Source organism: Amblyomma maculatum, chromosome 1 (genome assembly GCF_055883805.1).
Source record: "Amblyomma maculatum isolate TAMU_Amacu chromosome 1, ASM5588380v1, whole genome shotgun sequence".
In the NCBI taxonomy this organism is placed as follows: domain Eukaryota; kingdom Metazoa; phylum Arthropoda; class Arachnida; order Ixodida; family Ixodidae; genus Amblyomma; species Amblyomma maculatum.
In genome coordinates this window covers 58,378,407-58,401,421 of record NC_139344.1, presented here as the reverse complement: position 1 = coordinate 58,401,421, position 23,015 = coordinate 58,378,407, and the positions used below count along the sequence as shown (strand labels likewise).

The 23,015-nt window shown below is 42.5% G+C and overlaps 1 protein-coding gene across 1 annotated transcript in view; it reads right to left on the bottom strand.

Moving 5' to 3' along the window:
- LOC146202461 (nose resistant to fluoxetine protein 6-like) overlaps positions 1 to 23,015 on the bottom strand; it is a 35,712-nt gene that overhangs the window by 5,638 nt on the left and 7,059 nt on the right. Inside the window, exons 2-9 of the mRNA XM_084601394.1 lie at positions 14,239 to 14,447; positions 14,007 to 14,130; positions 11,291 to 11,378; positions 10,259 to 10,368; positions 5,831 to 6,010; positions 5,116 to 5,212; positions 4,407 to 4,502; positions 1,759 to 1,927 (exon numbers count right to left, since the gene is read on the bottom strand). Coding sequence (XP_084457520.1) covers positions 1,759 to 1,927; positions 4,407 to 4,502; positions 5,116 to 5,212; positions 5,831 to 6,010; positions 10,259 to 10,368; positions 11,291 to 11,378; positions 14,007 to 14,130; positions 14,239 to 14,447 — 1,073 coding nt within the window. The remainder of the gene's footprint in view (positions 1 to 1,758; positions 1,928 to 4,406; positions 4,503 to 5,115; positions 5,213 to 5,830; positions 6,011 to 10,258; positions 10,369 to 11,290; positions 11,379 to 14,006; positions 14,131 to 14,238; positions 14,448 to 23,015) is intronic.

The window sequence follows — 23,015 nt, the reverse complement described above, 5'->3', positions numbered from 1 at the left end:
CGCATTCCGTTTCGCTGCCGTCTACGCTTCCAGTCCCAAACCTCCTTACGATCAAAATGAACAGGATCCAACACGGATTAATTACTATACCCTAAAAGAGCCGGGATGGGCTACCCAAGGCCCAGCGTATGTGTTCACCCTTAGAATGACGGAATACACGCTGTTGATAATGAGGGTTAAGTCATACTCCAACACAAGCGGAGCTCGTGTGGCTAGCAATGAGAGAACGTTCTAAGCGATATTTTAGTATTCATCGTGAACTGACATGCCCTCTGATTTAGCCCGTAAAATCTCTTCCCAACGGCAACTGCAAGTATTTCCGTTACGAACCTCTACTATTTTGTATTTTTAGAGGCGAAAATATTCCCACATGGGTTCGGGGACTTATTTTGCCCTTATTAGGAAGCGCATTCGAGGATCATTTATAGACTTATGAGGTGATTCGTGTTAGCACAGACTGTGGTGGCCGCACTTTCTAGAGAGGGTTCAGTGCCTTGTCCGCGTACCACTTATGTATCTGGCGCACAAGCAATATAACATTTTACCGCATGTGAGTCAGGGAGTTTTCGGTTACCATGCAATACAACAGCGACGCAAATGGCGGTGCTGTGTGTGCTTAATAAGTGCATGAGTGCATGATACACTATCGTTAGGAAGAAAAAAAAAATAATGACTAAACTTTTAGGTCCAGAATTCTGGAACTTGTTTTGATTGTGAAAAAACTATGAGATATCATAAGTTACGGTCGTGTACACATCGACGTCTATGGTCTATTAGTCGAAGACAAGTCCCTTTGTCGAAATGGGGGTTCGGCTTGCGAAATGGTGCTCCGCCTTCGATACCTCGCAAATATACATTTTAATTTTTTTTTTCGTGCCCTTGCGCCGAATGGGTAAAACCACCATAGAAATATAATGGGCTGAGTTTTTGAAAAGTAATGACAGAGAACTAGAGAGCCTGCAAAGGAATAATTTGCTGATATACTGATTGTTATCGTGAAGTAAAGCACTATGTGAAAAATATTACTTTAAGGAACTTTCTCCCAAAAAGGGTCACGAATTTCTGGGTATTTCGTGTTCCTCCAGGCCGAATATAATTCGACTGATAAACTTTTGTGATAAAACACTGCGCTTTGGAAATATTTTCCTCGCCCTGCCACGGAGAACCCAAGGAGGCGGTATCGAATCCTGTCCGCGGTGGCCGCTTTTCGATGGAGGCGGAACGCAAAGCTCTGGTGTTCAGCGCACGTTAAAGAACCCCAGGTGACCGAAATTTCTGGAGTCCTCCAGTACGGCGTCTCTCATAGCCAGAGTCACTTTGGGACGTTGGACCCTATAAACCAAAATACCAACCAAAATATTCTTACCCTTGGCATCTGCGAGAGCGTGTGGCCCAACCATGATCGTGGCGCTATGAATAGGAGTTCATCGTAATCGTAAAAGCAAGTTGTCTGCTACATCAAACCTTTTCATAAGCGTCAGGCCTACAGTTAGATGTTCGCCTTAGCCGCCTTCTCTCTTCCAATTCAATTGATCAGTTTTATAATCGATGTGATAAGCACAGCCATAACACAACGTCGATAGCGGGCCGTGACTCCGCAATAACAACTTCATTAATCTGAAGTGTCGCGTTTGCTAGGAAGCGTCCCTAAAGGCCTTGAAGAAGCCCATCGCATTCCCCACAGGAGCCGTCTTCTTTCGTTAACTCCTGACCCCTACGAGATGTGGATGAAATGCAAGAGCTTCGCTCCAGCCTCACCACATCTTTGAAGCCATCGAGGTAGTTTTCAGTCATCGTCAAGATTTTCCACCAATTCTTGGTGCAGGGCCTTTCGAAAAAATGCCACCAGTCTCTCAGGGCCGGTCCGTCCACAATTGCCGGAATGAGGTACATAAATCCCAGTACAGCCATCATCGGCACGATGAACCTGCGAGACAGCGTCGATACGCGCTGAAACACACTTGTAGAAGAAATTAAAGACAGCGCATGTCAGAGGCGCGTGGTGCCACAATTGGCTGTTCGGTTTTCGGCTTAGATCCAAATCGGCGGTCTAATTTCCTTGATCCTGAAGCTTTAATTAAAGCATAAACACTCATTAGCTAACTGTTTCATTACTCGCTTCGGGAGCAATGTCAGTGCAAAAAGCTGTATATCGTCTTAAAAAAACAGGTGACAGAAATACTGCCGCAAAGCTATACTCTACGCTTCTGTATTTGTACAGACGTAGAAGAGAACCGGCAAAACAAAAAGGAAAAAAAACATCCACATGACAGCGGTGCTACTCCAACGTCCTAAGACGCACCCCAGAGAACAGTGCCTGACTTTTCTTTTGGAGTGCTCTCCCAAACAGAGATTAGCGTTCGCGCTGGGCGAGAGATACGCGTTAACAGCTGGCCATTCCGCAGCTCTCTTTTAAGACTAGCAAATAAAGCTGTGTAAATGGTTCCTCGGTGCAACACGGATGCCAGCTGCTTCTTAATAAGTCAATGTATATAACTTCTGAATTCATACTGCATTCGTAAACAAAATGTTTGAAAATTTAGCTAATCAGTTCCTGCGAATTAATAAACCTTGGCGAGCGATAAAAATTATGGAGGACACTTAAGTCCCGCCTTTAAGGGCATGACACGATAACGCAAGGGTCCCGGCAGGCTGATTCTGACGTGACCCTCCCATATTAAAGGAGAGGCCCTAGTCAGCAGCTCCTGCCAAATGTAACGTGCGGCAACCCTACATCCAATCAGTGCGCAGTCATGTAAGCTGCCAGAGCCATGCTCGTGATTTTTCGCCCACAACGCCGACGCCGGCAACGACGCCGTGACGACGCGCCGTATTTTCTGTCAAACGGGGCGCTTAACGCTAACGCGTTAGGATACTGCTGGCTAAGCCAATGAGACTCACAACAAGGCTAAACTGTTTTCATAAGAATAAGACAACCTTACCGTGAAACACCCTTAAATGCGCGCTTGCCAGTAGGCTATGGACATCACAACGTTTATTCGCAGTTTTCCTGCCAACGTCGATGACGCAGATGCGATGTTTGCAAGTTATTGTTGCTTCTCTCGCAGCAGAATGTCACGTAGCCGCAAGGGCGATTTACCAGGGCCAGGCGGTGTGCTACAAGTTTCTTAAAAACGGTGATCCTGCAGTCATTGACGTTAGTACTGAAGCTGATGCTGCTGATGCGAATCATGAATAAACGTTGGGATAATTTGGCCCAAAACAAACTGTCAGGGGTGCATTTGGGGGGGTTTCTTGAATGGGGCAGACAGGCTGCCCTATTGCTGTGAAACAAGCTGAGGCTTGTTGCCGTGAAGCCTGTGGTTTGGTTTTGCCTTCATAAACCACTTTTTCTTTGTTGTCGGCATTGCTGATAATTTGGCGAGCGACATCTGGAAACCATTTCCCATATTCTTTGTGAGTGTCCCAAGTACGGCGCCGAGACACGATCGCTATGGCGCGCACCAGAGGGTCTAGACGCATGCTGCAGATGGAGAAAAATATCCCCGGACAGTAGCAGCGGCGATCATCTGCGGTGAAGGCCTGTTAGGCACCCGTTCCTTTCCTGACAGAATCGGGCCTACACGACACGCTTTTACAGTGCGTGTTCGCTTAGTGACTACCTTTGCCCCTTTTACTCCCTTTTTCTCCTTCCCCGTTATATCAGTTCATCCCTTTTCACCCAGTGCAGGGTAGCAAACCGGTTCCATTTATTGGTTAACCTCCCAACTTTTCCTTTTTTTTTTTGTCCTAAGGCTTATTGAGGGACTGTAAAAGCTTAAACTCGACGAAACTCCAGCTGCGTCTTTCAGCCCGCTTTTCCAAACTTGTTCCCTCGTACTCCGTCTCCACTGATGCTCCACGGCCAGACTACGTACTGTGGTGACGCATGCTACGGGCAAAAGCACGTGGTATGGATCCTCACCGGGTGCCCTAACCTAACACATACATAACATTCCCTAGAAATGCATTCTTTTTCTCCAAATTTTACCTGTATCACCTACGACAGTTGCATTTCCGAAAATTCCAAAAGTCGCACCGATATCAACGATGGCAAGCGACAAATCTCAAGATGAATAGCGGGTCCGGTTTTAATAGGTGGGAATGCAACCATTACATTTCACTTATAGCACCGGTGATAGAAAATTACTCGATGAAAGACCTTTTAATAAAAGCTAAGAAAACTATATTTAAATGTAACTAACAAAATGAGGTGAAACACATTGTACGCTTCCGCTCAGGTAGCCACCAGGGGCAATTATTTTCCTATTCCAAGTCCGCCCCGCAGAGGAGATTTTTCAAAGTGCGCAAGGAACTGAGCGAGCTTTCTTCACGGACTTTCTTTGGATGAAGCAATCAGCGTACGTATAAGAAGAGAACAAAGATTCGTGCATGCAGACACTTACCGTATGTAACGCCTGAACAGCGCAATGAAGATGACCATTATCGGCGACAGATTTGCACGCGGGGCCTTGCTCACCAAGTATCCCGAGAGGAATCCACTGCAAAACCCAAGGTTATATGAAACGGATGGTTGTCACGCTTCCGGAGAAGTTTCTACCCACGAAGCTCTCGTCTGACAATGCACGTTCACAGGCCAATGTTCCTCACCATGCGTGCTATTTTTAAGGCGTAAGCCTTTCTAGGCTTACAGAACGAAATTCCGTGCTCTAGAGTTGTGCGCAAAATTAGGTCGCGAAATCTGCAAATTCCTCGAGATTCCACGAGATTAGTTCTTGTCTAGCGTCCCTGCCATCTGCAACCCTACTCTTGAACGCGCGCCAAGAAAAACCACGCGGCAGGAGCGATTGTGTACAGTTTAAACTCCCACTTGCCGGAGAAAGTGTGAGAGATACAGTGCCTTCCCTTTCCTGTAAACCAATTATAATTATATGTAGCATTGCAACGAACGCCAATAAGAAGCAAACGATGAGAGGCAAATGATAGGAGAGGAATGGTAGGCTTTTGCCATTGTCCTCTTAAGAGACGTCTAAGAGGCCCTCTAATATTTTACGGCAGAACTGTGACGAACGCTCCATATTAGGAAAAAATTGAAAAGCCAGTGAACAAAAGAATTATCGAAGCCCTTGAGCATTTTGATGTAAAGAAGCTCACGTAATCACAAGGAATGTCTCCACTGCCATGAACGAGTTTGCCTGGACGGTGAAGAGGAAGTCCTCGCGAATTCTTGTAAAGAAGCCCACGAAATTTGCTAAGGAAAGAAAAAAACAAATGAAAAAATAATGTACAATAGATAGATAGATGGATTTATTGAAAGGAAAAGGCAGACATGTCGGCCCGAATAATTCAAATTTGGCCTGCTACTCTGCACTGGGGAAGGGGAAGGAGAGAAGAATGTACAGAAAGAATGTACAAGATATGAATTAAGGTCTGTCGTGGTACCAGTTGCGCGCTAAAAGTACTGAGATTAAGCACTTTCTGAACAGAATAGTGATCAATTTATTTCAAAATACAGCAGTCACACAGATAATATAAAATATGTTAAGCGAATCTGCTAGAGAGTTTACGCCTTGCGTTCCTCTTTACATGCAGACGGGCGCGTCAATAATCTTTGCCTGCGTTTCTTCCAGAAAGCAGAATTGCAGGGTATATCATGCATCAATATCCATTTAAAATCTTTTTTTTTTTTTCGCTTGCACAAAAGAATAGAATTCACGCGCAGCAATAACCATAGGCTATTATATCGACGCTTGTAAACTATACAGTTCTTTCATTTCGCGAACAGTCTGAAAGGAAACAAGGAATGCGAGGGGGGGGGGGGGGGGGGCTTTCCCACGCGATATTTTCGTTTTTGCCACGTCATACTCACAGTTGTTGTAAGGGTCTCTAATGAGGTGACTGTGACCCAAAATAACCCAGGTGGCGGAGAGCACACGAATTCCGTGCACGAATCCCAGCTCGTTGGAGTAGTCTCCCCAGTTTGGCATCTGGATGAGCTTCTTTGTGGCTCTTCGTAGGGAGAAAGCTCGAACCGCTCTGGACACGTAATCTGCAGAGCATGTGGCGGTGCAGAACTTATTCGATTAGCATACTACAGAGTTTTTGCATGCAGCAAAAAGAAAGAAAGAAAGAAAGAAAGAAAGAAAGAAAGAAAGAAAGAAAGAAAGAAAGAAAGAAAGAAAGAAAGAAAGAAAGAAAGAAAGAAAGAAAGAAAGAAAGAAAGAAAGAAAGAAAGAAAGAAAGAAAGAAAGAAAGAAAGAAAGAAAGAAAGAAAGAAAGAAAGAAAGAAAGAAAGAAAGAAAGAAAGAAAAGGTAATGAGCTGTTCGTTCCAGCTGTGATAGTGTTGACATTATTGCGTGCCGCCGCGAAAACTGATTAACGTATGAGTGAGCGATTTTTTTTAATTATGAAATGAATATATGTAGCTTTGATTAGTTTATCTATGCATTATTTCCGTATGTATTGTGTTATCTTTGTGCAGATGGCTGTACAGTTCTCTTATTTAGTTGATTTGCATTAATATATCAATCTTCTATTTTCTCTTATTTACCTTACAGCTCTGTAACTTTTGTGTGAAAAATGTTTTTATACGCGAGTCTTTGTGATGTTTCTTTTCTGTTGTATATTGCGAGTTTTTCATTATGTTTGCATTATTTCATTGTTATATTTTTGTTGACATGTTTGCTGTGTACGCCATGCCTTGCAACGGTTTGCTGGACTTAGTCAAGCAGCTCTAGCAGCTTTTCTGCAGGAAACCTTTCAGCAAAACTTGAAAATAAACTAAAACTGAACTCAACCGAACAAAGCTTAGCCAGTCATTTCTAAGAATTTCGTGCTTGTAGAGGCAGGCTTACTTATTGTGTACCTCAAATAGCTTTTGAATGTACTGCATAGGCCCTCAGCTACCCTTTATGGGAAAAGCAATAGACTTCCCAAGTTGGAAATGCAAATTTGGCTTCTGAATATCACAGGTGCGTCACGCGTGTCGTTGCTTCTTCCTGCTTGCGGCATGATCTACCTCGATCACTGCGCCGTGAAAGAAAAGCAGCAGCTTCACCGTTGTCAAATCAGCCCCCGCCTACGTTAAAAAAAAAAAAAAAAAAGAAGAGAAATGTACTCATTTTTCAGACCATTTTTGACTTCCCAAATCGCATTTTAGCACAAAGATGTGAAGTCGGAACAGGGCACAGGACACTGGCAAGAGCAGTTTGATTCGTAAAATAGATAAAAGTATAGATGAAAGCAGCAGAAATACTGAGACAAGCGCAAAGAAAAACACGAGAGAACACCGGCGGTATTATCGCATTCATCCATACATAAGGAGAAACAGCCGGAGCAAAGCATAACGCGGGCTAAGATACTACTAATGTCCGTTAATCGAAGAAAAACCGAGGGCATAAGGTAAACGGCGGTCAACGCACCGAAACACAAAACGAAACATTTTGAAAAGCTTTTCTGTCTTTTGTCCTGTGACATTCTGGAAACAAATGGTGAATAGATTAAAGTTCACTTTATAAATTCCGTAAATCTGCCTGAATCCAGCACATATGTGTGGAAGTGAAACCTTAGCAGCGACACGTAGAATAATCTGACGTTTTCAGCACTCTAACGTATTTAAGTATTTTCCAAAGCTTTGAATTTAGTGTTTCTTCGAACCCTCCTGCCAGTCAATCTTTGCAGTTCAGCAACATACACGTTTTCCAGCTAATCCTTTTTAGTGTCTCGCTAGCTCACCTAAGCAATATTCTGTATCTTCATTTTGATTTTACTCGACAGAGTAGATCGTCTATTGCAAGGTTTCGCCCTGGAGCACGGCTAGTACATATTTAATCTACCTGTACTCCACACTTATGGTTGTGTAGGGGCTCGCCACTGCGGATTATGCCCTGCACTCGGGATTGTGCTTCCCATTCTGTTTTATAATAAATGTTTCAGAGGAAAGAAAAGGCGCAGTATCTGTCACACTTGTTTCTGTGGACACCTGCACCGCGCCGTAAAGGAAGAGAGGGAGGTGGGAGTGAAAGTGGAAAGAGAAAAAGATGAGCTGCTGTGGAGGGATACGGAGTAATTTTGACCACCTGGGAATCTTTAACGTGCGCTGACATCGCACAGCACACGTACACCTCTTCGTTTCGCCTTCATCGAAACGCAGCAGCCAGCGGTTGGGAACTCCGGCACAGTTGTCGGGCATCATAACCACTGCATCACCGCGGTGGGGCAACCATTCTGTTTGTAAGTCCACATTTCGAGTGAACATGCATAGTGGCGAAAACAATTACGCAGATGAGCGTAACCCTTCCACAGCGCTTTTATACATGACGACACTTTTGCACCCCACGATCACACCGAGAGTAACTTGAACTAGGCTTTCTTTTGATTGCACGAGGCATACTTGCAATCTGAATGCAATACGAAAGGCACTGTACGAATATATGCTTTTGTTACAAATACGTGAGGCTTTTGAAGCTTTTGAACTTCGAATCTCGCGTGTGCTTCGTCGTTAGAAAAAGCCACAGCTGCGCATGCGCAAACAACGTAACGTCACAGGAGAGGCGCAGGTGGTCGGAGCCGCCGCTGCCGCCGCAACCTCCGCCGTGACTCCGCCGGTTGACCTTTAGCTGGTGCCGCGCCCTTATCTTACGTGATGTACGGCTCTAATCAATGTTTCACCGTGATGATAAGCCATGGAATATCTATAAGGTGCAACCGTGAACGCCAAGGTAAGCCACAACCACGTCAAGGAACCACGAGCTAAGCCATGACATCGCCGAAACTTTTCTCTTCTGATATTCAGGCTTAACCAAGCTAAGCCATCACCGATTTTTTCTCTTTCTTTTCATAGTGTACTTTTCCTTCGAACTGTTTTTTATTCACACACACACACAAATACACACACTCACACACACACACACGCGCACACACAGACACGCACGTACACACACACGCACACACACACACACACACACACACGCACACCGAGGTGGTGCCGTGGCTACGGCGCTCGACTACTGTGCCCAAGGACGCGGGATCGAATCCCGGCCTCAGCGGCCGCTTTTCGATGCAGGCGAAAAGCAAGGTACCCGTGTGCTGTGCGATGTCAGTGCACGTTAAAGAATCCCAGGTAGTCGAAATTCCGGAGTCCTCCACTACCGCGTGTCTGATAGCCTGAGTCGCTTTGGGACGTTAGACCCCACAAACCAACCAACCGACCGACCACACACACACACACACACACACACACACACACACACACACACACACACACACACACACACACACACACACACACACACACACACACACACACACACACACACACACACACACACACACACACACACACACACACACACACACACACACACACACACACACACACACACACACACACACACACACACACACACACACACACACACACACACACACACACACACACACACACACACACACACACACACACACACACACACACACACACACACACACACACACACACACACACACACACACACACACACACACACACACACACACACACACACACACACACACACAAAATAGACGCTTATTTGATATCAGTGATTATGTGGAATTTTGTAGTGCGCGTGAGCAAAATAAAAAAAAAGTTTCAGCATGCACAGCATTTTGAAAGAGGCCGTGATGTTAAGCTTCGTGGCGGCCTTCTAATCTCTGTGTTCAAATACAATCACTGCATTCCAATGCAGCTGAAAACTCGAACATTCGTCAGGCCACAGGTATGTACTAGTTGGTATGCTGCAAAATTTAAAGAACGAGAAAGCAGAGATGAACTTCCGTAAGGCTTTCAAATATTTAGACCCTATTTTTCAAGGAAACTCATACGTTTACACGCTGAAAAGAGCCATCGTTGTTCTAGTGCTTTTTCTCAATTTTGTGCTCTTTTTTTTTTTTTTTAGCTCACAGTTCCAAAATACATTAACTTGATTCGACTGAGCCTCTTCTAAAGCGTGGTAATGTTTAGTCCTGTCGGACAGTGTCCGTGCTTGTCAGGAATGCGGCGTTTTTTACACTGGCGCAGCTCTCTGTTCGTTTGGGATGTTTTTCTTGTTTCATCTTAACTTGCGATGCTTTCATAATCTCCAAGATATTTTGAGCCTTGTTTCCAGAAGACAATACCATACAGGTCACTCGGACCGAGAAAAGTTCAACAGATACACAAGCTTCAAAACTATGTGACATATTGCCACTTGAGACTTGCTTTAGAGTTGTTTTTTTTTTTTTTTTTTTTTTTTTTTTTAGCGAACTGTCACAAACCTGCAAAGGTCTTGGCCGAGTCTGTATACTCGTCACCCCACAACATTGCTTTGTAGAAATCGTAGGCCGTGCCGAAGAGAATGAAGGACACCCACACGCCAAATATGCACCTAAGTAGTAATGAAAAAAAGAAACATTATGCATCGAAGGAAACATCAAGGGAGCAACTCATTCTTGTAACATTGCCATAACACCCCATGCAAACACCTCATTCTTTACTCCTGATATTTTGCTTGTCTTCTTTTCCTATGTTGCAGACAGTTGGCATCTTTCTTCATTTTTCCACAACGACTCCCCACTATGAGGCATGGATGCTTAAGTTTAGAACAACTAAGCAATAGTAGGAAAGTAGCCCGCATTATGTTGTGTATTGGTTGAATTTGCTAGTAATAGGACGACAGCTAAATCATCCGATGAACATGCAGGTGGAAGCGTCCAGCATTCATGAAGCTCTTTTATTGCCTGTATTCTAATTATTTATTACTTTAGTAAATGAACTCCCGACTTGCTAAGCGCGTGGTTTAACCAAATAGCCGTGAACACTAGACCAAGCTCTGCCCGACGTTCGACTACGCAGTGTGCTCAACAGAGGAGAAGTGCATGCGTTTCTTCTGTTCACTGAGTTGGTCTTATTTTACTAGGATGAGAAGAAGTGCAAGAAATTGTGAACCTATAGCAAGTAGACACGCACGAGAGAAACGAGCACTGCTCAAAAAATGCTGCCTCGCGCGTACTTCACTCCCTTCTCTCCTCCGCGCCTATTTCTTTGGCGCCCTTCGCGAATTACGTACGAGTAACAAAACAAAGCCTCTATAAGTGTACAAAAGCGGTAGATTCATGGAGAAAACTTAAGTTAAACAAAGGTACTTAAAGGCATTGCTGTTGGCAAGGGCCTAACCATACGGGGCCCTTCTGTTAAGAAGTTTTCACTGCAAGCCGCATATGATGCCACATTTCCTTCAGAATTTTCAGATTAGACTTCTGTGAGCGATGCTCCATGAATGTTGACAATGCTGTGTTAGCGTCACTTACAAAATCAGCGTTTGGCGTTGATCGAGCTTTACCGGTTCGTCGGTGGCACACCACCTAGCTTCCAGGTGTAGGTCAAAGCCTTTTGTCACTGTAATTAAAGACAAAATGAGGAATATGATGAGCCAACTGTACAGAACCTCGGCAACAAATATCTGTCATATAAAGCAAAAATTCAAGCCGAGAAAAAAAAAATATGTGCTATGAATTATGACTCTTGCACTATCACATATTACATGTGCCACGGTCACTGACTGGTGAAATGTGCAACGTTACTCGCACAGGAAACCTAATCGTCTTCCTAGAAAAAAAAAAGAAAAAAAAGACCTTCTTAGTGTATTTTCGTGTCGACAAATGTCCTCTATCCATAATGCAGTTCAGTAGCGATTTTCGGAATATATTTATTCTTAGTCTCACATTTGCTCTTCTCTGCCATAGCCTCTAAATATAAGTTCTCTTATTCGGTGCAGCATGTGAACTATATACATTATGGCAGTGCACACATATTACCATCATGAGCAGCAAAGATTTGATCGATTAAGGCTTCGCCTCGTTATCATGCTGAAAAGCGCTATTTTTAAATGTAGTCTTCATTTTGATGGACATGCCTTTTTCTCACACCGAAACAGTTGTTCTTTGCACAGGGAAATTCTTTTGGGAAGGCGTATTTGCGTTCTAAAATCTGGAACTTGGAAAGAAACAGTTAAAAAAAATGATAATAATTTTTAGTTTACCTCACATGAAGTTCGGTAAGTCGAGGAGGCGTGATTCCGTTCTCTCAACAGTAGGGTCCTCTGAGCGGCGTCACCTTACGACAGATAGCGGAAATAATGTAAAAATGAAGAACAGCGCATTTAAAGGATATCCACTCGTTGCTTTAGTGACGCAATGGATTGACACTACCTACCTGCCACTGAGCAAATAAAACATCGGTTCGAATCCTGCAAGTGGAACTTTTTTTCTTCTTTTTTTCAGTCGTGCAACCTCTTTTCTAATTTATTTTAAATTGCAATGTTAAATTAAGCTACTAAGATCTCGCCTGGGGTGTGTTCCCCTTTCGGTCGCATTATGTGATGTTTTTATTTCTTAATAGCAGCAAAATCAGCCGTGAACAGAGCCATGAAGTGAAAGCATGACAACGCTGACACTATTCAATTACCTTCACCGCAACCATTTTCGGCCTTTAGTGAGTGTATGTTACCTTTAGGTTGCGTTCACAGACGTCTTTCGGTAACAATCGCCGTTTAACTCGCTGAGAAGCAACTAGTGAGGAGAAAGAAGTTGCGGGACCCTACCGTTGAGGAGACGGAATTACGCGTCGAGGAGGCCCTAGTCACCTATTATTTTTATGTTTTAGGCCGCAAAACTCAATGTTGACGTTTGATGAAGGCACTACATGGTGATCAAAATTAATTTTGAGAGATTAGGTGCCTATAAGTACGTGAAATCCACTTCCCTGTATAAGTCATCCGGCCAGGGGGAGGGGGGCACAAAGTGTGATGGTAAATGTTACTTCCAAGTGCCTAATTATTAAAAATGTAGTAATTAGATTCTTAGCTACCACGGATAGCGTAGAAGCGTGTATTATAAACATAGAAGCGGTTGCATTTCAAGGCTACTCGATTTCTTAAAACTCTCCAGGAGCACGTGCAATGCGAGTTGTCGCCCCAAAGTTTTCTCTGATTTCTCATACTTCCACGCGCAAAGTGGTGATGCCTTCGGGCGTTTCTTTCATTTTGTAAGCCGAAGGTAACAAGGAAACAGTTCTCAACTACATCTATCGCTCTACGCCGTTCGCAGACGAGACACCGCATCATAGGAGAGAATTTTAAAACTATGCGGATCCAGCAGAAAATTTGGAAAGGCAGATAACTCGGAAGATCCCCGTTCTCCGTTCTATAAGAAGTTTAAGGCCGCAGCGTTCAAGGCCCCGTTCTCCAGAAAATGTGTCGTCGGCGTCGGGGGTGTGAGCGAAAGTTCAAGGGCATGGGCCTGGCAGGTGGTAGTTGGCAGGTGGCATGGCATGGCACTAACTGGTCTTCGGACTGGCCTTCGTACTGGCCTTCGGACTTGTATTGGGTCTTCGGATTTCTCTTTTCAGGTGAAAGGATGAGACTGGAATGCAGACTTTCAGGACCTTGGATCCCGACTTACGCACGCTGGCTCTATGCCACACAGGCAGATCTGTACGGCTTGGCTAAAGCGGGGAGTTATATCTAAGTCATGTGGTCTTTTACATAATGTGGTATCTTTGAACTGTATGCCAACGAGTATTTGTAGTTAATAGAGGTACAAATTAGAAAATTAGTAATTAAGCTAGTTGCAAAGTGGATAGGCGTGAAGAAACGCGAGCAAACGGGAGTATGAGAGTAGGTAACGCTTTCGCTTCATAGCCTTGTAGGCGGAGCTCAAGTGTCCTCGCAATTTTCTATCTTAAGGAATTGCATAGGAATGCAACTGCCTGTAAGTTTCCAGTGTAAGGATGCCAAATCGCAGCAGTTACTAAAATTCATTATGGCTTCATTTAATTGAGTGACATAAGGTGACAATTACTAACAACTCACTTTGCGTCCACCTTGCCACTTAACGTGTGTAGGGAGGTGGATTTTACGTACCTTCAGACGCTTAATTTAGGAAATTTGTAAACCTTAATTTTGACCGCCTTGTACTACACCGAAGAATACTGCTCGGAGTCATTGAGAGAAAAATATGTCCTTACAATGATTAATAATGACCTGCAAATCTTCTGGTTCGCACAGAGAGGGCACGCAAACTCCAAATTTGTATAGCTTGGCCACGGTTAGAAAATCTTGGCCCATCATGCGTGTCAGGTTACCGGCACTCTGTAAAGAAGAAGAATCACAAGCGCGCGTAGAAGGTTTCCATTACTGCCGTGAGTGAACACATGGCATTCGGGTTTATTGCACATGCAAATAATTATGCCGTCTCACCTCAAATCCGAGATGCTTGGCGAATCTATTGACGAGTCTTTTTAGACTGGGCGTCAACGCTGATGCGTTAAGGGCGAAGTGGACCATACAGTACTTGCCCTGAAAGAGCCCCTCGTCGTGCCTCACTGCCAAGCACTGGTCGTAGGCGCCGTAACCAGACAGGCGCCCCTGCATCATGCCCGCAGGAGGTCGCCCCATCGCGTCCATCACTGCGTATGACATATAAACATTCGGGTCACGACGGGAAGGAAAAAAAAAAAACAGTTTCAACTGAGACTGCTTGTCCCGTTTCATTGAATTGTTCTTTGGAGGCGCCGTTATTGATGTCCTGTCGTGGTTACAAAAGCGAAAGCTGGGAGCTTATAGAAACATGCATAGAATGTAAGGTTTGACACTTGAGGGCTGTAATCGATTCTAGGTGACCACCTTTCTGGAGGAGAGTATCATTTTGCAACTAAAGAGCGTCCGCGATTAAACACATGACCTCAGCAGCATGCTCATCCTTGTTCTCTCTTTCCGTCCCATATTTATTTATTTTAGAACAAATAAATGGTCAGTATTGACGCCCAGGAAACTTTTGCTCCGAGCAGATACCCAGAACGTAGCATAAATGAGACTGTCATGCAATAAGAACTATGCAGGGGAACCACCTGCAAGGGGGAGGTGGGCGTGCACTTAATATACAGTTACGTACTAAAGACGATACACTGATTGTTTTGGCAAAGCCCAGCACTAAGTTTAAAAACAGGCTCTTGTGTCAATGCTTCACAGAATGATTCATCAATCTTCACGCCGGAAGTTGAGTCATTTTAACTATTGAATGTCTGAAAGACGTTTTAGCGTAAAACAGAAATAATTAATTTTTTTCTAGCTGTCTCAATGGCTAACTTGACTACAGACACCTTGTGGTGATTTGAATTTTTTTCCCCGTTATGAGAAGCTATACGAGCCTTTTTTTAGGCTCTACACCGCAGATATACAGAATTCTGACCATATCACAAAACAAATCGCACGTCCTGCGTATTATTAGCAAACCGAGCGTCAGTGGAGCGCAAACAGGAGCTCTCAATGGCACACGCCACTCGGCTGTGTGCGTGTGAAATAGCGTTCTGAGTCCCACTCAGATTATAAGCTGCAGAGGCGGATAGCAGCCCTAGGCGGACAGACAAGTCTAGTGGCAGGTGCATCGCAGTTCCTGAGAATTTCTGCGCAGAGTCACGTGCCGGTGGCCATATGACCAGTTTTTTTCCTATATAGAATTCACAGCGTTTGCTTCTAAGTCATGTATAGGAGCCTCAGGGATAAGGCCGAGTGCTATCTCATATCGCAAAGATTTGTGGCGCTGATGATACAGAGTGATCGACTCTGCATGCTTCGTGGAGTGTATTCGTGGGGTGGATGTACAAAGGCTCGTTATGCAAATAAACAGTTAGATATTGCTTCATCTATGTCGCTCACCATGAACCCCGCAACCGGCGACATTTTTCTTCATGCATTTATCTTCACTTTTCTTAGGAAAGGGAGGGGGGGGGGGGGGGGATGAAATGAAACGCTGCCATTAAATTTCCCACCTAGATTATAGGTAGTTTTTATTTATTTATTTTTTCCCGGTAGCGAAGCTTTGAGTTCCAGTTAAATGGTGGTTCTTTGACAGTTTCTTCAGGTTACGCATACTTTAGCATTACATAATATCGCCTGAAAATGCTGTTTGAATACAAATATTTCAAGCAATTGCCGCGGATAAGCTAGCCACTTATCTGCTTGCGTTTTTTATATACATTCGCGATGCTTCACGGGAAAGTTCTACAGCCTTTCGCATTCCTAAGTAGGTTCTCGGAAAGTTGCTGCGAACCCGCGAGTGAGCCGCTCGATGCCGCTTGCTCATTCATGTCATGTCTCTGCGTTCTTCTAATGGTACTCTAGCATTTGTTCCCGCTCGAGTTTGATTTCACTAAATCATGGCGCAATGTACGAGCTTGAAAAATTGCTTTTATTTTTAATCTTTCGACCGACAACCTAATGTATTCTAAGTGAATGGAGTAGGAAGCGAAACTGTTGCAAATTTGTCGCATGGTATATATTTTTTTCGGGTCGCGGCACTGCAGACGCGTTGAAACTGCGAAGGGTGTAATTAAGATTTATTTAAGGCGTATTAGAACCATTTAGATGCCGTTGATACGGAGTGTGTCATGCGTAAACAACATCATATCAAAAGGCTTGTGATTTGTGAGGAAGTATGCCATCAGCTTCTTCCTTTTGCCTCTTCCCGTGGGCATGTTCTGTGTACATGACTCATCTTCGAATAAACTTATTATTATTATTATTATTATTATTATTATTATTATTATTATTATTATTATTATTATTATTATTATTATTATTATTATTATTATTATTATTATTATTATTATTATTATTATTATTATTATTATTATTATTATTATTATTATTATTACAGTAAGCTTGTTGAGCCTTCGATGTGGCCGATGGGTTGCATATACAAGGACTTTCGTGGGAAGCTTTACGACAATATGCTTTATCCCTCTGAACTGACGCAAAATTGCAGTGGCCCCTAATTTGGATATCTATTATCAAAACGCCCGAAGTCTTCAGACTAAGGGAGCTGAATTTTTTTCTAGCGTCTTGTCCTCTTGTTATACCGCTGTTGTGGTTACCGAAACCTGGCTGTTAAGTGATATTCCTTCCAATGATTTCTTTCCAAATAATTACTCTGTTTTTCGTAGCGACCGCCCTGAAACAGGTCCCAAATCAAGAGGAGGTGGAGTGCTCATTGCTATTGACAGTTTTGTGAAGTGCGTTCGACGTTCCGATCTGGAAACTATTGAAGAATGTGTGTGGCTCGAGCTCACTTTAAATCGACATGAAAAACTTTTACTTGCAGCTTTCTGCATTCCTCCCAATCTACCTCCTTCAGCCCATGATGATGTTCTGCTCTCAATCGAACATGTTATAACCCGTCATAGCAAACACAAACTTCTTATTTTAGGTGATTTTAATACCCCTGGTATCAACTGGAACTCGCATATTTCTTCTCACAACAATCATTACATATTAAGTAAGTGTAACTCTCTACTTGATTTTATAGCCTTTAACTCTTTGCAGCAACACAATTTTACTGAAAACTGCTGTGGTAATATTCTTGACATCTGTCTATCGAATTTTGAAAGTGTTCGAGTCTCGAGTTCAGACATACCGCTGACTCGCTGTGACAAATTTCACCCTCCGCTTCTAGTTACTACTGCTGTCTCTGCCTCACCTTCTACTAATTCAGATCGGGTAATGAATTCGCCCCGTTTCGCGTATGCACGTGGTGAATATGTCGGTCTTTTCAATTTCTTCTCTTCCGTTGACTGGTCCCTTTTAAATGACATTGATGATTCAGATGGACAAGTCAGTCGCTTTACAGAAATAGTTCTTGATGGTATGCGTCGGTACATACCTTTGCATACTCCTACGCGTAGGAAGTTCCCTTCCTGGTTTTCAAGGGAACTAATAACGGCGTTAAAACTCAAGGAACGGGCCCATCGTAAAGCGAAACGCCCTGGGTTTCACAATTGGGCAGATGAGTTTCGCCGTGTGCGTTCTCTTTGCAAACGCTTATACATGCGGGACTACGACTCCTATCTTGAGTCTTTAGAGAGGAGTGCCTCAAATCGTCCTAGTCAGTTCTGGCGTTACGTTCGCAAGCGTTCCATTAAATCAGATTTAAGTATCAGCTTAGTTGACTCTCAGGGTTCGGAAATTCGGGATGTTGCCGACAGTTTTGCACAACATTTTTCCTCCGTTTACAAAGATCCACATTGTGATTCCGTTTGCCTCCCATCTAGTGCACTATCTAATTCCATTCTCTTTGACGAGGAGTTGATAACTGAGAGTCTTAAGCGTCTGAGACCATCTTTGTCGCCTGGACCTGATGGCATTCCAGCTGCCATAATAAAAGCCTTCAGTTATATCTTTGTACCAGTACTGACTGCCATATTTAATAACTGTTTAAAAAATGCTGCCTTTCCTCGCGTGTGGAAAATGGCACGCGTGTTTCCTGTCTTCAAGTCTGGAAACAAATCGGATGTTTCCAATTATCGTCCGATTTCTCTTCTATGTGCAACCTCTAAGCTTTTCGAATTAGCTTTGCACAGCATACTTTCCTTCCATCTCAAACTTGTCATAGTACCGAATCAACATGGCTTCATGTCGGGTCGCTCTACTTCTACCAACCTAGTCACGTTTATGACGTATGCCTCTGCAACAGTCCTTCAGAGGGGTCAGGTTGACACTGTGTATTGTGATATGAGCAAAGCTTTCGACGTTGTTACTCACTCACTACTTCTTGCAAAACTTCTACTCTCTGGCGTTGAAGTCTCACTCGTAGCCCTCCTACGCAACTATCTCCTTGATCGCTTCTGCTTTGTCAGTGTCAATGGACAGACTTCTTTCGTTTACCCTGCATCGAGTGGAGTTCCTCAAGGTTCAGTACTAGGCCCGCTTCTCTTCTCCGTTTTTATCAATGATGTTTCCTCGGCGATAAAGAACTCCTCGTTTCTTCTTTATGCTGATGATATAAAAATATTCAAGGTAATACATTCTTTTCAAGATTGCTTGTTGTTGCAATCGGACATATCTGCTTTTTCTAAATGGTGTGCGATGAATCGACTTACCCTCAATTCTTCCAAAACTAGGGTTGCGTCCTTTACTCGTAAAACACATAGCTTTCTCTACCATTATTCTGTGAATTCTGTGCTGTTGGATAGGGTTGATGAAATTAATGACCTTGGTGTACTTTTTGACCGCACCCTAAGCATCTTCTCTCACACTAAACGCCTTGCTCAGCGGGCTATGCGCACACTCGGATTCGTTTGCAGACTTTCGAGAGAGTTCCATACTCCACTTCCGTTCCTCAAACTGTACCTGTCCATATGCTTGCCTGTCTTGGAGTATGCGTCGGTTGTTTGGAATGGCACTTGCAAATCGAACTTGGACAAGGTTGACAGAGTAGAAAAAAAATTTTTACGGATATTTCATTATCGCTTTCCTTGCGCAACTTCCCCCTCTCGCTCCACCAGGAGCGCCCAACTGAATCTTCCTTCTCTTCACTGCCGTCGTATCAGACTTGATATATTTCTGTACAAACTCCTTCATGGCCACATTATGTGCCCTCAGCTCTTAGAGTACATCCTACTGCGCGTTCCGCGAAAGAGCATGAGGGAATTCAGACCATTTCAGGTTTCTCCTCTTCATTCCCACTCCCCTCTGGACAGGATGCAGTGGTTATTTAACTCTTTTTGTCCTCACCTTGACATCTTCCAAAACTCGTTCTGTTCATTTACATTGGATGTTCGTAGCGTTGTATTCTAAATAGTACTTTATCACATATAACTCCCACTTTCTAGCCTTAAATTGTATTTACTTCACTTTTTGCTTTTTCTCCTGTTCAATGCTGTCTGTATCGTGAACTACTTTTTATCCGTTTCTTACTTATATTTCAACTTTAAACTTTATATTCGAATCTTACTGTCCCTAGTTCAATTTTACTTCTTTATTGTATTATTCTGTATTTCTAGCCTGTGTTTTAAGTACCATGCACTTGTTGCGCCTGGAATGGTTGTTTATTTTATGTATATTTCTATATTACTATAATCAATGTCAGTTATTTGTTGTTGTTTTTCTTCTCTTCTATCTACCGTTCGTTTTTTTTTCTTTCCTGGTGTGCTCAAAAATTCTCTCACTGTGTATATAAGTGATGTTACTCATTGTTTACTTACTTTCCGTGATACTTTTCGTCTCAGTTTCATTCCATGTATTATTTATTTCTTTTTTTGTGTTCTCTCTGTGTGTGTAAACATGTTTGTGCTTTTTCATTTTTGTTTCTTTTTTTTTATTTGTGCTGCAGCACAAAGACCACATGGTTGTTCCTGCGCACATTAAATAAAGATTGATTGATTGATTATTATTATTATTATTATTATTATTATTATTATTATTATTATTATTATTATTATTATTATTATTATTATTATTATTATTATTATTATTATTATTATTATTATTATTATTATTATTATTATTATTATTATTATTATTATTATTATTATTATTATTATTATTACAAAAATAGTTCTTGATTGTATGCGTCGGTACATACCTTTGCATAATCCTACGCGTAGGAAGTTCCCTTCCTGGTTTTCAACGGAACTAATAACGGCGTTAAAACTCAAGGAACGGGCCCATCGTAAAGCGAAACGCCCTGGGTTTCACAATTGAGCAGATGAGTTTCGCCGTGTGCGTTCTCTTTGCAAACGCTTGTACAAGCGGGACTACGACTCCAATCTTGAGTCTTTAGAGAGGAGTGCCTCAAATCGTCCTAGTCAGTTCTGGCGTTACGTTCGCAAGCGTTCCATTAAATCAGATTTAAGTATCAGCTTAGTTGACTCTCAGGGTTCGGAAATTCGGGATGTTGCCGACAGTTTTGCACAACATTTTTCCTCCGTTTACAAACATCCACATTGTGATTCCGTTTGCCTCCCATTTGGTGCACTATATAATTGCATCCTCTTTGACGAGGAGTTGATAACTGAGAGTCTTAAGCATCTGAGACCATCTTTGTCGCCTGGACCTGATGGCATTCCAGCCGCCATAATAAATGCCTTCAGTTATATCTTTGTACCAGTACTGACTGCCATATTTTATAACTGTTTAAAAAATGCTGCCTTTCCTCGCGTGTGGAAAATGGCATGCGTGTTTCCTGTCTTCAAGTCTGGAAACAAATCTGATGTTTCCAATTATCGTCCGATTTCTGTTCTATGTGCAACCTCTGAGCTTTTCGAGTTAGCTTTGCACAACGTACTTTCCTTCCATCTCAAACATATCATAGTACCGAATCAACATGGCTTCATGTCGGGTCGCTCTACTTCTACCAACCTAGTCACGTTTATGACGTATGCCTCTGCAGCAGTCCTTCACAGGCGTCAGGTTGACACTGTGTACTGTGATATGAGCAAAGCTTTCGACGTTGTTACTCACTCACTACTTCTTGAAAACCTTCTACTCTCTGGCGTTGAAGTCTCACTCGTAGCCCTCCTACGCAACTATCTCCTTGATCGCTTCTGCTTTGTCAGTGTCAATGGACAGACTTCTTTCGTTTACCCTGCAACGAGTGGAATTCCTCAAGGTTCAGTACTAGGCCCGCTTCTCTTCTCCGTGTTTATTAATGATGTTTCCTAGGCGATAAAGGACTCCTCGTTTCTTCTTTATGCTGATGATATAAAAATATTCAAGGTAATACATTCTTTTCAAGATTGCTTGTTGTTGCAATCGGACATATCTGCTTTTTCTAAATGGTGTGCGAAGAATCGACTTACCCTCAATTCTTCCAAAACTAGGGTTGCGTCCTTTACTCGTACAACACATAGCTTTCTCTACCATTATTCTGTGAATTCTGTGCTGTTGGACAGGGTTGATGAAATTAATGACCTTGGTGTACTTTTTGACCGCACCCTAAGCATCTTCTCTCACACTAAACGCCTTGCTCAGCGGGCTTCGCGCAAACTCGTATTCGTTTGCAGACTTTCGAAAGAGTTCCATACTCCACTTCCGTTCCTAAAACTGTACCTGTCCATATGCTTGCCGCTCTTAGAGTATGCGTCGGTTGTTTGGAATGGCACTTGCAAATCGAACTTGGACAAGGTTGACAGAGTACAAAAAAAAAAATTTACGGATATTTCATTATCGCTTTCCTTGCGCAATTTCCCCCTCTCGCTCCACCAGGAGAGCCCAACTGAATCTTCCTCCTCTTCACTGCCGTCGTATCAGACTTGATATATTTCTGTACAAACTCCTTCATGGCCACATTATGTGCCCTCAGCTCTTAGAGTACGTCCTACTGCGCGTTCCGCGAAAGAGCATAAGGGAATTCAGACCATTTCAGGTTTCTCCTCTTCATTCCCACTCCCATCTGGACAGGATGCAGTGGTTATTTAACTCTTTTTGTCCTCACCTTGACATCTTCCAAAACTCGCTCTGTTCATTTATATTGGATGTTCGTAGCGTTGTATTCTAAATAGTGCTTTATCACATATAACTCCCACTTTCTAGCCTTAATATTGTATTTACTTCACTTTTTGCTTTTTCTCCTGTTCAATGCTGTCTGTATCTTGAACTACTTTTCATCCGTTTCTTACTTATATTGCAACTTTAAACTTTATATTCGATTCTTACTGTCCCTTGTTCAATTCTACTTCTTGATTGTATTATTCTGTATTTCTAGCCTGTGTTTTAAGTACGATGTTCTTGTTGCCCCTGCAATGGTTGTTAATTTATGTATATCTCTATATTACTATAATCAATGTCAGTTATTTGTTGTTGTTGTTGTTTTTTCTCTTCTATCTACCGTTCTTTTTTTTTTTTCCTTTCCTGATGTGCTCAAAAATTCTCTCACTGTGTGTATAAGTGATGCTACTCATTGATTGCTTACTTTCCGTGATACTTTTCGTCTCAGTTTAATTTCATGTATTATTTATTCCTTCTTTTGTGTTCTCTCTGTGTGTATGAACATGTTTGTGCATTTTCAATTTTGTTTCTTTTTTTTTTATTTGTGCTGCTGCACGAAGACCACATTGTTGTTCCTGCGCACATTAAATAATAAAGATTGATTATTATTATTATTATTATTATTATTATTATTATTATTATTATTATTATTATTATTATTATTATTATTATTATTATTATTATTATTATTATTATTATTATTATTATTATTA